At 43.1% G+C, this 18,863-nt stretch overlaps 1 protein-coding gene across 1 annotated transcript in view; it reads right to left on the reverse strand.

Moving 5' to 3' along the window:
• The window catches only part of Hydin (HYDIN axonemal central pair apparatus protein), a 325,093-nt gene extending 324,140 nt beyond the window's left edge, over nucleotides 1-953 (reverse strand). The window contains exon 1 of the mRNA XM_052166496.1: nucleotides 831-953. Within this exon, the coding sequence (XP_052022456.1) occupies nucleotides 831-938 (108 nt within the window). The 5' untranslated portion in view covers nucleotides 939-953. The remainder of the gene's footprint in view (nucleotides 1-830) is intronic.
• Nucleotides 954-18,863: the final 17,910 nt, after the last annotated feature.

The raw sequence follows: 18,863 nt of genomic DNA on the forward strand, positions 1-18,863 counted from the left end.
TCTAGTTAGAATGTAGCTTGAGATCCTGCTTAAAGTGTAGGGAGCATCATTGCCAACGTCAGGCTGGTTTTGTAACCGGTTTCTACATTATCATTATCCAGTTTCTAGTACATCATCATTTTCATATTAGAAATATACCTAGCTTTATTTTAAAAGAGAACTATGTATTTTCTCAGATATCATTCATTCTTTTTTTTAATGCTCTGTGTCCTGAAAATTATAAAAAACAATTCTTGCCCACGCACGGATAACAGATTATTACCATGAAGCTTGTGGGAAGCTGTCATTTGACTGTAACTGAGTGGCACCTCACAGGGCTCCACCTCTCTATCACCCAGAAAAGTTTAGTAAGCTTATTCACTCAGTCCCATGATGTGGGTGTGTCCCCCACAAGTCTGTGTGCCAGAGCTAGTGAATGAACTAATGCTTCTCTTGGAGTTCCGCCCCCTTCTCTGCACACGTGGGTGCTTTAGGCATGGAGCCATTACCAGGAGGAGCTGCCCAGCACGGGACTTCCTAAGCTTCCCGACTGCAAGACAAAACAAACCTTTTCAAGTTGTCCAGTCTCTGACATTCTGCTGTGCAGGAACAGAAAATGGACTAAGACAGGAACTCTTATTGTAATTGATTACCCAATGCAACCCTGCCCTGTGAAGCACATATGCAATGTAAGAACTTCTCTGGCTGTGGAAGGCTTTTATGGGCCCCGACATGCTAGGGACTGGCGTGATATCAATCAACGATTCTTTGATGTTCTAGAAGAACAAAAACAGCGTCATGGCAAGGATGCTGAGCTAAGCATCTTACAGAGAAACTCTACGGTACGTTACCATCCGGTTCACTTCCTCCTCCGTGACCACCTTTGGGCTCATGGGTGGCAAGACTTTGCTCTGCAGTCCTGAGATCACTTTGGCCATCTTCCGATGCACGGCCCCCATGGACTCCTCGAGTCTTTTATTTGTCGGTTTGAAATATTTCCTTTGATCACCTAAGGATAAGGGGGTGGATTCAGAGCAGATACCTGTTACTTCCTGCATATGTGTCAGACAATTTTTTAACATGTTATAGATGTATATCTGTGCACCATATCCATGCAGTGCCCACAGAGACTAAAACAGGGCATTGGGTCCCCTGGAACCGGAGTCACAGATGGTTATTAGCTACCATATAGGTACTGGGTCTGAACCTGAAATCTATAGAACAACAACTGGTGTTCCTAACCACTGAGCCATCTCTCTCCAGCTCCCGCTCTTATGCTATTTATAGCTTTGTCATGCATGGGAAAGCTTAGAAAGTCATATTTAAAACTAAATGTCAAATGCTTGGGACAAAGCACATTAGACAAGGAGTTGTATTCCATTTGGCCAGATGTGTTCTTACTCATTTTAGGACAACTGTGGACTTCCCTGCTCAGGGAGAGCATGGGCACACAAGCCACACTCCCTCAGTTCACCATGCCTACTTTCCAAACAAGATAAAGAGACGCTGCCCACTGGGGACCCTGTGTCATCTGCTGCCTTGATTCACTAAGTCGAAAGTGACAATCAACCCTACCAACAGATCAAACATGAAGCTTCTGATCTCCACAGCTGGACAGAGACAGAAAGAAAAGGAAAGGAAAACGCAGCAGCAGACCAGGAGACAAGAAGGAGGAAAAAGGTGGTTCTGGGAAAGATGTAAATTGTATGGTCCTAAATCTCTAAGCACATGCCATCTCCAAAACCACGTGTTATAAACTCTCTCCCTTTAGCTCTTGTGATCACTATGTCCGTCCCGGGGGGTGCTTGTCAAAGAGACCCTCTGCCACACCAGACGTGGGGACTCCCGTCTTGTGCAAGCTGCTTCTGTGGTCACTCAGTTCTTTGATGGATTTCGCCTGCTCCTTCAGTAATGAGTCTCAATAAAGTCACACACTCAGAGCCCCTTTGTGGGTGTTAGTCAAGTAGTCTACTGTGGTCACCAGACTTTCTTAGAGTGACTTACTTATCCACTGAGGCAACAGTGCGGCCTCATCTTCCCTCCCCCGAGTTTGTTTATTGGTTTCAACACTTTCACACAGCAAACAAAAATAAAAGCAATGGCTCTGCTCTAAATGAATTATGATCAAAATATATGAAGAGCTCAAAATGACATCAGTCCCATTTGTCTCCGGTCCTGGCATTGTGGGGATGACAGGCCGCAGCCAGTTATGCTGACAGGTGATAGATGCAAGGTAATTGCCCAACTCATTAGCGTAGGAAATCGTGACGGGGTCAGCTGTGCTCATGGTAGTCTCGGAGAGCAGCTGTGCTGTATGGATCCATATTTTCACCAATAAAAAAAGCTGGTAGTTACTAAAAATCCGCAGCCCCTGTCAGAAAAGATTTTTAATATTTCTGGTCTCTGTCCTTCAAGTCTGCCTTTGAGTGATTTCCTGCAGTTGTTAGAGATCTCTTACATGAGGCTGGTTTCCTTTACGTGACTGCTCAGGACAGTTTCAACACTACCCAGTTCTATTCTTTTAAGACAGTTTCAACACTACCCAGTTCTATTCTTTTAAGACAGTTTCAACACTACCCAGTTCAATTCTTTTGATATGTTTGCACTCAGGCCTTTAGTGGAAACATTTCCACTGTGTCTCCTTCGGTCCCTCAAACCATCTTCATCCCCAGGTGCCCAGAGCCAGAGGTCTCCTGGGTCTCCTCAGTGTCGGAGAGCAGATCTTCAGGGCAGCTGAGGCCCATGGCAGGTGGAGGGAGATGGCAGTGGCTCTGAGAGGGAGCCCAGAGGCCAGAGCAAGTGCTGTATGACTAAAGGGAAGGACGAGCAATCCGAGACGCCCCTCACGGTTTTTTAAAAGCAAGCCAAAGATTTTACATAAGGCAAGCTCTTAAATTGTTGAGGCTACAGAAAAACATTTGATCATGGAAAAACCCAGGGAAGCTTGCAGGCAGAATCCCTTCTGTATTAGTCAGGGTTCTCTAAAGGAACAGTGCTAATAGACTGAAAATGTACATACATACATAGTGCATACCTACATAGCTACCTACATACATATATGCATAATACATATATTCATATATATACATACACACACGCACACAAAGGAGATTTATTAAATAAAATGAAGTTGAAGACGGCTAGACCAAATATCCAGATATTTTCTAAGAAAGTAAACAGAACAGAAGTTAAGAATGGAGAGGGAAAACAGGAAGCAAGGGGGTAGACTAAGACCATCAAGTGCTGTGTACATCATAGGCAGGCATCAAACTGACCCGTCGGTATGAAGGGTTATTATGGAAAGGCTACAAGACATCAGTCGGTGATATCCATTTCCTGACATTTCTGTATCTGTATCGCTTCTCTCTCTAAATGCAAGCTATGCTTAGGCACTTCTGGAAACATAGTACAGTCCAAGTGGTGGGGGCTATTCCTGAAGTTAGGTTATAAAACACTGTAGGTCTATCTTGGTACCCCCCCCCCCGTCTGTCTGTCTGTCTGTCTGTCTCTCTCTCTCATTCTCTCTCTTTCCCTTACTCCCTCACTCCTTCCCTCTCTGTCTCTGACTCTCTCTCTGTATCTCTGTCTCTGTCTCTGTCTCCCCACCCCCTCCTGGTCTCCAGCTGTCATAATGTTGGGTGGTCCAGACACCTACATAGAAGCCCCTGCTGGTAGCAGCATGTGACTGTGCTCTGCAATGGGTCTTCCGAGGCCCACTGGCAGATGCTGAGTGAGTTGAAAATGGTTTCTAGACAGAGCTGAGTCCAGGTAACTGCACGCCTGGAGCTGTATGAGGGGGGCCCAGACAGGAGGCATCCGGGCGTGTGTCCCTCAAATCCTTAAGATGGGAACTGAGGAGAGTAAGTAACCGCTGTTTTAAACCACTACCGGGGCTCTTTGTTATGCAGCCAGAGCTAAATAACAGAGACATTATAAAGGATTTCCTATAAAGGGAACCACTGGAGCATAAAGGCTTGAGGTCTGCACAGCTCTCCCAGGAAGCTCCGTCAAGAAGGTAATAAACCTTTCAGATCTTCTTATTGATCCGTGGGTGTCATTCACTAGCCTGAACATCCTTCAGGCTTTCTTCAGTGAGGGGCATTCTGGTTTTGAGAGGTAACATTACCAGATGCAATCAAGAAGCAGGGAGGCCATAGTGAGATCGAACACCACACACACCTGCTGTTTATTAGAAGCAGGGGTTACATCGCTCCCTAAAAAGTGGAACGTATTTAGAGGATTAAATCAAACAAAAAGGAAACTCAGAGTGCTAAAAAGCCATGCTTCATATTAAAAACAGATGTAATGAAGATGGTCATAGTTATTTATGAAATAATGCAAAAAGATCTATCAATAAAAACAGAAATCACAGGAGATATACAGAGACATATAAGCACAAGTTATAGGTTTTTTAATACTTCACTTTCAGGAAAAGGTATGTTAGTTGGAGAAGCTATAAGCGCTATTTATCACATTTGAACAATATAATTTGTTGGTTTCAGGGACCCACACCAAATGATACATCTCAAGGATATAAAATATCAAGGACAAAGGAAACAGTCATAAAAAATTGATCTGATATTTTAATTTCTAAAACTAGAAATTAAAAATGAATCTCAGAAAATTTTAAAACTTTCAGAGTTGGATGTGTTTGTTCCCATTCAGTCCCAGTTCGCTGGGAGCTGAGGCAAGGAAAGTTCTGTGAGTGAGGGACCAGTGTGGGTCTCCGTGAACTCCAGGCCAAACCAAGCTACAGAGCGAGACCTTGTCACAACAAAAGAAAGAACAAATAAAACCCTCTTACTAATAAACAGCAAGAATTAAGACTATGGAAGAAACTAACGTATCATTTCTGCTTACATGACTGTAGTAATGAAGTTAAGATGGTGTTATGAAACACACCACAAAACTAAATGTTATAGCTCCAAAAATCTAAATTTATGTATTATATATTTATATTACTAATATTACCAACACTATATATACATACATATACATGCATATCTATGCATAGTTTTATGTATATGCATGTACATGTGCCCCGCACCCCTATTCTAGGAATCTGTCCGGATCATATATTGATTAAAATATACAAAACAATGATCCTGGAGATCTACTGAGAGATTTGCAGGTCACAATAGAGCAGACAGGGGAGAAGGCTGCATAGAACATATTCTCATTGTGGACCTCTGAGCCTTGAAAAGGTTTTACATTATCAGTGAGAAACAAGAGAGGGGAAACTCAATTCTTAAAAACTGAAAACAAGCCAAAAGCAAATGAACCTTTCTGTATATCAAGCTGGTGTTACAAACTCAAGAGACAACAACTCTGGCTGACCTTAGAACTATCTCTGGATCGTTCTATTATTCTTGGGATTTGCTAGGCAAACATAGAAAGCAGCACAGAAATCTTATCATCCACCTGATGGCTGTTTATTGTCCATTAGTGATATTTTAAAAGTAAGTATTTTATGTCAGCCTTGTTTGGAACCAAGTTATCTCAGCATGAAAACAACAAACTGTAAAAGGTTCTTGTATTAGAAAACATATCTCTTCGTATAAAAATATTGTGTGAGCTGAGGCCCAAGTTCAGAGCACATGAATGCCACACACGGATTATAGCCCCGAGTTAACGCCCAGTCCTGGAGAGCCCTTTGGCTTATTTTCAAATTGAAAGCCCGTGGTAGCTTTCCCTTCATAATAAGCTGCCCACAGGAGCAACGGAACAGCAGCAGAAATGACAGTCCACAGACTGAGAGTGTGAAATGACATTAAATGCCTCCAAAAGGACCCCTCACTTCTAGGAGAAATGGTTCATCTGAGGCTCGGAGTGCACGGTGTGAGATGAACCTGGAACATTCTATCCCTCCATACAAGGAAACTAGCAGAGGCTGCCAGGATGGTGTCGAGGACGCGGGAGCCTTTTTAACAGTGAAAGACTCAAACGCAGGTAGATAATGCAGCTTCAGGTATTCCACACCACCACCGATAAGCTCCTGCTAACAAGAGCCCAGACCTAGGTCTAACTCTCCAGCCAGGCAGCTGGAAAGGGGCGTGGCGGGTGGATGGACAAGACCTCTCCTATAAGAATACGGCTAGGATTCAGAGTGTAGGAAAAGTTACGGGAAACAAGAACAGGGTAGTCAAGAAGTAAACTGCTGAGAGAGAGAGAGAGAGAGAGAGAGAGAGAGAGAGAGAGAGAGAGAGACTTTTAAGCCCACCCCCAGTTACACACTTCCTTCAACCTCCAATCCTTCTAATCCTTTCAAAAAGTGTCACTTCCTGCTGACTAAGCATTCAAATACATGGACCTGTGGGAGCCAAAATTATTCAAACCACCACACAAGGCGAGATGGCTCAGTCACGGAAGTGTGCTCTACAAAGCATGGGGCTGAGTTTAATCTCCAGAAACCACATAATAAATAAATAAATAAATAAATAAATAAATAAATAACAGGCGCGATGGTACATAACTGCAATCCCAGTGCTGCACAGGTGGATACGGGTGGATGAATGAAAACAGGTTACATAAACCGACTACTGCACGGCATAGCACAGAGTAAACACCCCAGAGTGGGGCCTTGCAGGGCTTCTCCAGCCTACAGCTCCAGACTCTCCACACGCCTCTTACAAACCTGTTCCAAAGGCCCGAGACCCACACGTGGTCAGGTTTATCACAGCAACAACCCTACTACTTGGTACTTTTTATATGAGTTTTTCTTGTCATTTATTCATGTTGTTGCTGTTACCAAAACCTGATAAGAAACACCTTATGGGAAGGCAGCCTTATTTTGGCTCATGGTCTAAAGGGATGCAGTCCTTCTTAACTGGGAAGGCATGGCGGTGGGGGCAGCCTGCAGCCGTGCGTGCGAGCGTGTGAGATGGATGCTTACATCACGTTGGCGGCCGAGAAAGCAGAGAGGGGCTTTGGGTATCTTCCTGCTTTTTCTCCTTGATTCCCTCTTTGAAAACTTCAGTCTAGGATCACATCCCATGGTGGTGTACAACTCACGCTAAAAGGGAGTGAATTCTCTCTCTCAAAGCATCTTCATAGGCATGCCCAGAGTGTGCCTCCCAGGTGAATCTAAATCTAGTCAAAATATTTTTATGTCAAATCAATTATTTCCTTTCATAGCCATATTCCCATCCATCTAGCAAACTTCAAGTTGTCCTATAAAAGCTACCTCCAAAGATCTCGGAAACAAAGTCTTTCCTTGGTAGACGTAAAGAGTGCAAATTAATCTGTCCTGCATATACGTCGATTATTGCGGGCATTAAATGAAATTTTTAACTGCACTGTATTGAATTTATTTGTTTATGGACGTGTCTATGGTTCTGGAATATATGCTCCTTGACTATGGGGACCATGTAATGCTGGTGCTAGAAGGGGTTCAGTAGGTAACTGTCCCACTGGATGGGCAGTAAATTGTACCCACTCAGAGAATTTTCATGATGCTCAGACATCTCTCAGAGTAAACATTTCAACCTTTTGCTTTGTCTTTCTTAAATGTCAACTTCTGACTCCTAGCATTTCTGTCTAACAGAGTTCAGGTTGAGTAAGTGCTCACTTTCCGTGACTTAATAGCTCCTTTTCAGAGAAGAGCGCAGAGATGGGGAAATGCATTCCCAACTAACCCTTAGGAAGCGGGACTTGGAATTTTCCACTGGAGCTCCACCTTCGTATAATTGTGCCACTGGATTCCGTTGTTTTGTGATGGTAGAGAATAGATGCTCTAAGCACAAAAATCCATTTTCTATAGGGTGTTACATTCTCTTCTGTCCTAGGAACTCGAGAGAAGAGTCCAGTCTACCAGAGTTCAGTATCAGAGGGGACGGGTGCCTGAGAAAGCAGAACGTGCTGATGTGTGCTATTAAATTGGTGAATGTCTCCAGATGCTCCACGGCTGTGTGCTTGTCACATTAATAACCATCATGATCACCATGGTCACGCCTTTATCTGTCATCTCTGTGACTGCTCTTTCGTCCTAACTGCCTCAGAATGCAATGCTTTCTGCCTTTCCTTTATCAGCCTGCATTTCCAAACCCCACGTCTTCTCGGAAAAACAGAAACATAAAATGGTCCATTTGCTCCCAAATTAAATGCCAGAAATGTTAAAATATCCCTTCTCGACATCGAGAAATGTGTGAAGTGTAAACAAATTTGAAACATCGTTGGTGTCGAGCACCACATTTCACATTTGTATTATATTTCACTAGCCCACATCCTTTTAGCACATTTTAACAAACAGAAGCTTTGATTGGCAAAAAATGCTTCTCCCCGGTTAGAATTTATTTTTTTTTCTTTTCAGAAAACAAAAACAAAAACCTGTTACCAATGATAAACCAAATTCTTGATGAAATCTCATTTCAGATTCCGGAGTCCTTAAACCTGACTGGTAATCTCCTCGGACCCTGGTGAGGACAATGACAACAGAGTCTACTCTGATAGACACCAGCTGCCACATGTCAGACCGCTCCCAGACACAGGAAGAAACAACACTGCTTATATGACTTTTATCTAGGTGTATCATGGATGCCCAAGTCTCAGTGATCTGAAAGGTTTTGTAGGAGTTTTGACATGGGTTCTCTAGTGATGTTGTAGTCAAGGACGGCTCTCAGGCTGCATAATCTGAAGGTTTCACTGGGGTTGGAAAATCCAAGATGACTCACTCCTAAGGCTAGAGAGTGAGGCCTGGCTATGAGTACAAGGCTGCAACCCCATCTCTCATGGACCTCTCATTGGGACTGCTCAGGTGTCCCCCAAAGCATAGACACTGGTTAGAACCAAAGGAGGCAATGTGGGAGGTCACATAGAAGCATAAATACAATATCATTTTCAGTCTGAACGCTACACAGTCATTCACACATCCATCTGGCCACGCAGATGACACCATTTCACCGCGGGAAAGATTACATCTGTACATAAATATCAGGATTCGGGGTAAGTGAGCACCATTTTGGAAATGACCTCAGGTAATTATTCAAAAGATTAAACGTGATAGCATTTGTAAAGTACTCTTTTCTCAGAACCTGGTATATAATTCTTCTTGGTCTTACCATTGTTACACAGTTTGATTAAAACCAAAACAAGAAGAAGAAAATCTAAAGGGAAGAAAATTCTGTTCAACTGGTCTTGCTTGCTGGGTGTAGATGTGAGAGTTGACACATGCTCACCCATCTTCAGCCTCTGCTTCTATGGGAGTGGGGGGGTGGGGTGGGGATGGGGTGGCAGCAGGAGCTGTTCCACAGTGGGATGTGATGCTGAGTACTGTTAGCCAGAAAGTGTCACATGGAAAATACTGAAGTCAAAACAACATGACTTTTGTTGAGAGTTGGGCAGGGGAGTCTTTTGGGTACTCACTGAGTAAAAAGATTAATTTTCACTTTATAATCCTGCTTCATCTCCTGCTACCCTAACATCTCTAAAGCTGCTTTGCTTCTTGGTTTTCTATCAGTTTGATCTCTTTAAAATCGGATTATTTCACATGTTACCAGTTTCGTGTTGGCCTCTGCTCTCTTCCCCTTGAACTATTTCTTGAAAACAACGTTGTCTCTGCAGGCTGTGTGACTTCTTGCATCTCAGGTGGGATCAAAGAACTTTCAGAAGGAACCCTCTCATTTGACCCATGTGGGAGAAAAAGCGAGATTTGGATTTCGAAGAAAAGGTAACTTTTCCAAGGTCAAATTACAGAGAAGAACTTCCTTTTCATAGGACAATATCAAGTGCTGAAAACTTGTTCAAACTGTACAAGCTTCTAGACCTGACCCAATGGGAAAGTCAAACAGCAAACTAAAAGTCACGTAGGAAGAACGTAACTACAGGATGACAGAATGGAGGCCGTTCTTCCTGTGCTCTGTGAACCTATTCACATCATTTAGAAATTTTGCATTTTACTAAATTAACTGTACAAGGTAGTCTGTTTCATTCTGCTGTTTTCATTTTATGCATATAATTTAACGGCTAATGACCATGGATAAGAAACACAGGTCTAGGTCTGGGCAGATGGCTCAGCCCATAAAGTATCTGTAGCATGATCATGAGGATCTGTGTTTGGGTCCCAGTAGCAGTGTAAAAGCCAGGCGTGGTGGGGAGTACCTGGGAAGGGAGCCACACCTAACCTTACATCAAATAAAAATCTTGGGGAGAAAGACTCTACCTGCTCTTCAGGCTGACTATCAGACCTGACACACCAATCCTCTCTTGCCACTGGTACTTTGTTTTCAGACTTTCAAATGTACACTGGGATTGATCCCACTGCATGCCCAGTATTCAGCTTCCAAGTCCCACCTTCTTTGACTTTTCAGTTTGCGCAAATTTTGGGACACCTAAGCTTCTACAGTTTCCCGATGCCTGTTCAATAGGAGGGAATGCTTGCCTGAACTGTAAATATGGCCCAAAACCAATGCTGCGGAAGTCATAGACCCTACAGAAGTATATATTAATGCTGCTCTTCAAAAATGACCGTATTGTCAAACTGCTGTCTAAATAGTTATGTTTGTATCCATAAGAGGCATTTCTTATCACAATGTTAACGATTAATGCAGAGTTGTGTTTTCAGTCCAAGAGGCCAAAAATAATGGACTATGTGTGTTCAGTCACTGGTGGGCCATCTATATCAAGCCCCATCTTCACCTCAAAGCTCGAGGGAACTTCCTTGAGGAGGGAGTGGAAAGATAGCAAGAACTGGAAGATGGAGAAGAGCTCTATGCAATGCTGTCTGGACATTACATGGCGACTGCACACATGAACTCACGGCAGCTCTAGTTAACACCAGTGAACAACTCCAGCCTGGATGGAAGGAGCTTCCAAAGCCACACCCCTTAGTGAGGAGCTACGCACAGCTGACTGCAGCCGGGGAGGGAAGGGCTACCTTTCATGTGGAGTGTGGCCACTGGTAGGTTCTCCACGCTTCAGCGGATGAACTGGCACACATAAGGGCGTACACTGGTTGGACTCCATGGGTATAAAATCAACGAAGACTTGCAGTTTGGAGGCAGATATAATGGGGTTTGAGGGAGAAGTGGAGGGTAGATATTGTTAATAGACATCGTATAAATGTATGGTGTGTACAAAGAAAAATAGGAATTAAAACTGTATGAAATTTTAAAGGCATAAATGAAAATAGTATTAGAAAAAAGGTACCTCACTGTAATGGCTGCTTTTGTGTGTCAACTTGACATAAGCTGGACTTATCACAGAGAAAGGAGCTTCAGGTGAGGAAATGCCTCTGTGAGATCCAGCTATGGGGCATTTTCTCAATTAGTGATCGAGGGTGAGAGAGCCCCTTGTGGGTGGTGCCATCCCTGGGCTGGTGGTCCTGGGTTCTATAAGAAAGTAAGCTGAGCAAGCCAGGGGAAGCAAGCCAGTAAATAACATCCCTCCATGGCCTCTGCATCAGCTCCTGCTTCCTGACCTGCTTGAGTTCCAGTCCTGAATTCCTTTGGTGATCAACAGCAATGTGGAAATGTAAGCTGAATAAACCCTTTCCTCCCCAACTTGCTTCTTGGTCATGATGTTTGTACAGGAATAGAAACCCTGACTAAGACACTCACAAATACACAACCCAATGAATTATTATATTATTGAGGTTGGGACTGAATAATAGTCACCCAGAGGAAGAAACACACTGTAATGCCTCATCTTGATGCTAAGCTCTTTCTACCAACTGCAGGGAACCTCACTCTTGTAGTGTCTGCTCTTTCGTGATTTAAACATTCATCCCTGAGCTAGGAGTTAAGCCTGGTGCCTAATATTTGAAAGGAAGGAATTGTCCAGTGTGCACACTTCCATGTCTGTGTCTAACTTCTATTCCTAATGTGTGTGTGTGTGTGTGTGTGTGTGTGTGTGTGTGTGTGTGTGTTGGATGCAGTTAGACTGTATTCACTGTAAGTTACATGTAGTTGTCCACTGTAATTTGTCCATGCATTCTACCACTGGTTGGCATTTGGGTGGTTTCCAACACAACAGATTACAATGCCACATACATTTTTGTAAATATCTCTCCACAAACAAAGATAAGCAGAGTATACATCCAGGAAAGGAGCTGTCAGGTCAGAGCATGCATATAAGTCAGTTTTCTACACATGGGCACAGTCACACACACACACACATCATCTATTCTTTAAGTGTCTTATGAATTTTAGAGGCAATTTACATTATTTTTGATGAAAGTAAAATCTGCCACAAAGAAGGTATATTGAAACTACCATTTGCTGACACTCAAAATTCTCTGGATCCAAATATCAAATCAACGCTAGCTTCTTCATATCTTACCATCAACAGCAGATACAGAGAATATCATCTGCTAGGTTAACAATAACCATTTCTTAGATTTTTACATTTATTTATTTATTGTCTGTACACGTATGCCTACCTACACATATATCACATGTGGCATTCAGAGGACAACTTGCAGGAACCGGTTCTCTTTTTACATCATGTGGGAATTAAATTTGAGTTGTCGGGCTTGGCAATGCCTTTAACCTCTGAGCCATCTTGCTAGCCCTGGCTTAATATTTCTTAGTGGCTTTGAGGGGGAAAAAAATCTAAGGAAAGGTATCTTAATTCACCTTTCCCAGTACTTGCATTTGTCCTTCATTAAACTATTCCCTTTTGCATCTAGTTGCTATATTTGTTCTTCTAATTGGTAGCACTTTCTAACCTGAGGGGAAATACCTTTCATATGCTGAAATGAATTTACAATAATTTTCCTTACTCTATTTTGCTTGGATTCAAAATTGCATTCTCAGTTGAAATACTGTTTAGCAGCTTTTAAAGATTTTGTTGGGAGAGTGTGTATACACTTACTCATGTGCAATTGTGTGCGTGTATGTTTGTCCATGGAGAGGCTAAAGGACGTTGCGTGTCTTCCTCCACAGCTATCCAATGAACTTTGGGACACAGGGTCTGTTTCTGAGCTAGCCTGCCAGCCATTACACCCGAGGTGCTCAACTGCTAGGTTAGAGGAAGACCCTGGACTGCTCTCTCCAAGCAAGTTGAAGATGATTATCAATTAGGAGAGAATAAGCTTATACCTTATTAGAACTATATGCAATCCCAAGATCAGTTAACCTGTGTTAAAGGTGCCAGGTGTGTCTTACAATGACTAGAAACCTGGAACTGGGGAGAGACTAAGTGTCTGCATTACGTGACCCAGAGCTGTTAATCCTACACAGGAATTCTTCCGTTTTTATGAAGCCCATGTCTGAATATAACCAGCACACAGGAGGTGCTGGCAGATGGTCACAAGGGTCCAAAGATTTCTGGCCTTTGGATGGGTGAATTCAAGTTTATGGACTATGTGAGCCTAGAGAGAAATGGTTCATTTCCAGATTCTAAAGCTCATACATTTTACATATGTTTTTCTCAAAGAACTCACAACTCAATTTGGGAACATTATTAAAAAGTGATCTTGTCACAGCCCCCAGAATGCCTGACAATCAGAATTCCATCTACAGGATGCATTGCAGAAGATTGTGTTTACGCAGAGGAGCAAGCTCAGACCCTCTCTTTGACCCTGCATATGGCTCCCACTGACTTCAGCAGAGAGAGAGACCAGTGCTTTCATCAGCCCTCCCCGCCACTGGGGCTGTCAGTCACAGTTCCCAGATGCAGGTGAACAGCAAGCTCCTTTGGCCCTTCTCTAGTGAGCTCCTTCTGCTCATCTCTGGCGAGCACATCCCCGCTAGCAGCTACTCAGTAAATGTAATGTTTCTACCTTTTATTAAAATGTCAAATGCAATTCTTTTAATTCATACTGGATGACTGTCACGGCAGAGTTCAGTAATGAAAACCAGTGACGGAGATTGGTTGCACTCTGTAACACTGTACTCAAGTTGTCTGGCAAGGCAACGGGGCCATTTTTCTTCTCTCTGTTATCAGGCTAGTGAATACTAACTAAGAAATTCTTATTGTGGCTCCTTCATGGGGATTGGCTAGACTGATCTCATTTGGAAAGCGTGAAAACTATTTGTATCCATCCTATGTCCCTAACAAGAACAATAAAAAGATACCTTGAATTTAAAGGGAACTTTGATTCCCAGTAATGGTATATATAACCCATTAGCTGACCCAACCATTCATATGAACACAATCAACTGTTCCCAATGAAAAATCTCATCACCCAAAAGCATTAAAGAGCTGTCAAGAGAGGAAAGCAACTGCCTGACCGAACTCCAAGGAGACAAAGAACTGAAACATTACAGCAATTTGTGCCCTGGGGCACTTGATAATCCAGAAACACATTCACACACACACACACACACACACACACACACACACACACACACACACACACAAAGATAATAAAACTGAATCTTGAAAAAAACCTGATTGCTTCCAAAGGGACAGTTTAAAAAAGAAAAAGACAAAAGGGCCCTGTCATTCTTGTAATTTTTAAAGGAGCAAAAATGTCTTTTAAAAGCAAGGGCAAATTAAAGACCGTTTGAAGCAGCAGGTCTAGAAGTCTCGCCCTAGCAGCCTCTCACTGAAGGAAAGTCTAACGGAAGGAAAGTGACCTCAAATGAAAAGCCCGCGATGGAGGAAGAAATAGCGGGGGACGGTGGCGTGTGTGGGGCTTTGAATAACCAAGCATTCTGTCATACTCAGATCATTGGCTCTCTGACCCACCCGCACCAAGTGTGGAGACACCAGCCCAGCTGGGAAGTGTGAAAGGCGACAGGCCGTGGCAGAGAGACACGTAGGTGCACAGAACTTCCGTCCTTTCAGCCTCCTGACTGATACTCCCCGGGCACCTCTTACAGGCCTTTCAGACGATCTCTGTGAGACCATTCTTCTGCTAGCGACTGTGGCAGCCCCTTGACAACACATTGTGGAATTGGCTTTATTTCCTTCCCTAACTCTCATTTCGCCCTGGTTCCTATCCCTTAAAGATCATTAACCAAAAAATAAAATAGCAACCATAAGGTTCTAGACTCAGGCCCTGTCTCTGGGGGAATCCAAGAGAACAGGGAAGAGTGTCCTGCCCTATCAGACATGAACACATATTGTAAAGCCATGCCTGGGTCAAGAAATCCATAAGCTAAATCTAACGCATTTACTCACGACTGAGAGTCAGAACACCATCAGGAGCTATGGAGAATGGGGGTGAGGTGGGAGGATAGAATATCATCACTGCCTGTCTTAGTTTAGGGTTTCTAGTGTTGTGATGAGACACCGTGTCCAAAAGCAACTTACAGGGGAGGAGATTTATTTCCTTTTACAGTTTCGAATCGCAGTCCATCACCAAAGGAAGTCGGGACAGGAACTCAGGGCAGGCCAGGAACCTGGGGCCAGGAAGTGAAGCAGAGACCGTGGAGGGGGTGCTGCTTACTAGGTTGCTGCCCATGCCTTGCTCAGTGTGCTTTCTCAAAGAACCCAGGGCCACCTGCCTAGGGGTGGCACCGCCCACTCTGGTCTGTCCCTCCCCATTGGTCACTAAAAGGCTTTCCTCCAGACTAGTCGTACGGAGGCATTTTCTCAACTGTGGCTAACTAACTCTGGCTTGTGTCGAGTTGACAAAAAGCCAACCAGGACGCTGCCTAAATAAGTCCTGAACAGTGACAACAGTCATGGACATGCTGGCACAGAAGGGGTGCTCTCAGGCGTCCCCCACCCCTAGACAGAGAGCCATGGACAAATAACTGCTGGGAGAAGGGGAATCAATCTTTCCCAGGGATGAACTGCCTAACTGGTTATCCAATACCAGTGGTCAGCCCTGGAGACATGTACATACGAGTGACAGGCAGGGGACACAGCAGCTTGTGTTTATATGTACTGCACATATATGTAATGATAGTTACTGAAGAAAGGGAGAGCGGAAGAGAGGGTGCGAGAGCGATTAGAGGCAGGAGGAGAGAGGAAATGATAGGATTATATTTTAACTTTGAAAAATTGCAGGAGCTGCAGAGAGATGGCTCAGTAATTAAAATAAGTTATTGCTCTTGCAGAAGATGAAAGTTCAGTTCTCATTACCCGAGTTGTGGGGCTCAAAACCATCTCTTCTGGTCTCTGTTGGCATCTTCAGACACATATAAATAAAAATAAATAAAACTGCAACAGCAACAAAACACCACTCAACGTGCCATTGAAGTCAACCTGGCTGCAACATTGTTCTCTTAGACAAAAATGGTTATCAAAAACGGTTATCTCAACTATTCACAAACGCATAGATTCACAAAGAAACTAAGTGCGTAAGTGCGTGCAAGAAAGACAAAGACAGACAGGGAGCCAGGAGCTCATTATTTCCATCCTGTTGACATACAGAAGCAACATAACAAATGAGAGGAAGTCATTCTATATAGAAAAATTCTAGGTGAAATGCCTAAGAACTGGCAATTCTTAAAAGCATCACAAGGCACTCACTCCCACTGGACTCATGGGTGCCCTTCTGCCAAAGCCATCGGATGAAATCGTGAAGGAAACACTTCACAACCAGGCTGCCAGCACTCGAGCCCCATAATCCATCTTAAGATCATTAACATTATGTCATCAGATAGGAGGTAATCATGTCGGATTATTCTTCTGAAAAAAAAAATAGACCAACCTGAAACTTGATAGAGCCTTTAGATTGAACCCCAGTTTGCAGAAAGCACAGGGAAGTGTTACGTTGTATTTACATCAAAGGCAAAAGCCAATGGAAATCTGCTTATGGAGGCCCAGTGGGAAAATGGCTGGACTCCTTCTATGACTTAGAAGGAAACTGAAGGGGAAACTCGAGTGAAGAGCCAGTGAGCTCTGCGAGACAGCCCGTGTTACACAGGAATCGTGTTCTCTACAGAGCTTAGCAGATAACCCGCTGTTCAAGACACAATCAAAGCTTGATAGGCAGTAACTGACATGTGGTGGATGGTGCTGAGAAACTGTTGTGTCTTTCAGGGGTGTGGGTGTGAGTGTGTGCACAAGCTTCTGAAGGCCAGAAGCTGATATCTGTGGTGTTTTATAGTTACTCTCCATTTCGATTTTTGAGACAGGAGTTTCAGAAGACTCTTATGCCGTACATGTAACCCCTGGTAGAACAAAACATTAAAGGGGAAAGACCACATGGAAACTGTTCAGAAGGTGATCTGGAAGGAGTTCTTCATAAAGAATGGGGAGCACTAAACATATCATAAGAAGCACTACCACAAGAGAACGTCTGCATGGCTCTGTGGCATCTACTTGGAATTGCTGTTTAAATAACATCTTATCAAAAGTCTCTGCATAAAGGATGGGAAGTCAGGCTTCCTCAAGTGGGAAGTGTTTGCAACACATAACAATACTTAAAATCAGAATACTTAAAGAGCTCCCATAAAAGAGAATTTTAAAAACAGATCCAGTAGGGGGAAAGGCAAGCAAAAGACCAATCCAAATGACATATGAAGCATGGTCTGACTTATCAATCATCAGGAAAACACAACTAAAATTATAATGTGCCACTACATATTTACTGAGTCAGCAAAGTTTGAATCTGCTGATTTAAAAATACAACCAGAAAAAGTGAATAAGAATCCAGAGGTAATATGCAACCACGGGATGGGCAAGAGTTGAGTCTGGTAATTGTGAATATTGGTCCCTCTGTGTGGTAGGAAGAAGTACTAAATATTTGCTGGTGGGACTGCACCTGAATGAGACCATATCCAAAATTAGCTTTTTATAACCTAGTAAAACTTAAGGATTTATGGCCCAGAAATATTGCCCTGTTTCATAATCCAGTGAAATATATGTCTGTGCTACAGACACTGAACAAATCTGCCCACAGCGGTACTCCATTTTATACTGATATATTGGGAACAACCTGTGTCTTCATGACCATACCCAGAACAATGTGTGGGGCTCCTAGACCACATTCCTCCACAGAGAAGGTGCAGCTGATTAACAAATGTAGGCATTTTACATGAAGTTGAGAAAAAAGAAGAATCAACCAAAAATACGCATACCCACAGTGATTCGGTTTACATAATCTCAAGGGGAGGGAAAATGGAACTCTGATTTTAGGACTGTATACAAAAGAGTAAAGCTAGAAGAGAAATCAATGGTAACAGACATATGGGTCAGGAGAGCAGTGATTTCTAAAGTGAGGGAAATATTTCTGGAATTCCTGGGTTGGAGAGACGGCTGGGACCATAGGTGATGGTTTGGGTAAGAATGACCCTCACAAGCTCTTACGATTTACTATGTGTCCGCCAGTTGGTAGAACTGTTTGGGAGGGATTGGGGGGTGTGGCCTTGATGGAGGAGATGTGTCACTGGAGGCAGGCTTTGGGGTTTTCATAAGACTTGTGCCATTCCCCAGTCAGCTGTTTAGTGCTGGTGAGATGTGAGTTCTCAGCTTCTCTTCCAGCTGCCTGCCACCACGGCTCCACTCTCTCATGGACTCCCTAGTTATCCAAAAATGTAAACCCAATTGAACACTTTTCTTTTGTTTGTTGCCTCAGTCATGGCGTTTTATTACAGCAATAAAAAAGTAACTAATACAGTAGTCAAGGGTGCTTGCCGCTTTTCCAGAGGACCTCAGTTTGGTTCCCAGCACCACATCTGGCATCTTACAACCACCTGCAAGTCCAGATCTGGGGAGATGATGCCCTCTTTTGGCCTCTTTGGGAACTGCATGCATACAGTACACATTAAAATAAACGAATCATTTTCTAAAGCGTATTTCTGGGAAAGTACCAACTTAATTTTAGCCCAGGTGAAGTTTGTACTTTTGAGTCCTTCTTGGCTGTTGTCAAGTTATGCATGTATATGTATGTACAAATACATGTGTGTGTGTGTGTGTATCTATATATGCTTCATATGCTCACATGTATTTTGTATTTCACAGCTAAAATTCGAAAGAGAATTCATATTAAAATTAAACCTTTCTCAGAACTTAGAACACATCCTTAAAATTATAAAACTTACTTTGTC

Source organism: Apodemus sylvaticus, chromosome 21, assembly GCF_947179515.1.
Source record: "Apodemus sylvaticus chromosome 21, mApoSyl1.1, whole genome shotgun sequence".
Lineage (NCBI taxonomy): Eukaryota > Metazoa > Chordata > Mammalia > Rodentia > Muridae > Apodemus > Apodemus sylvaticus.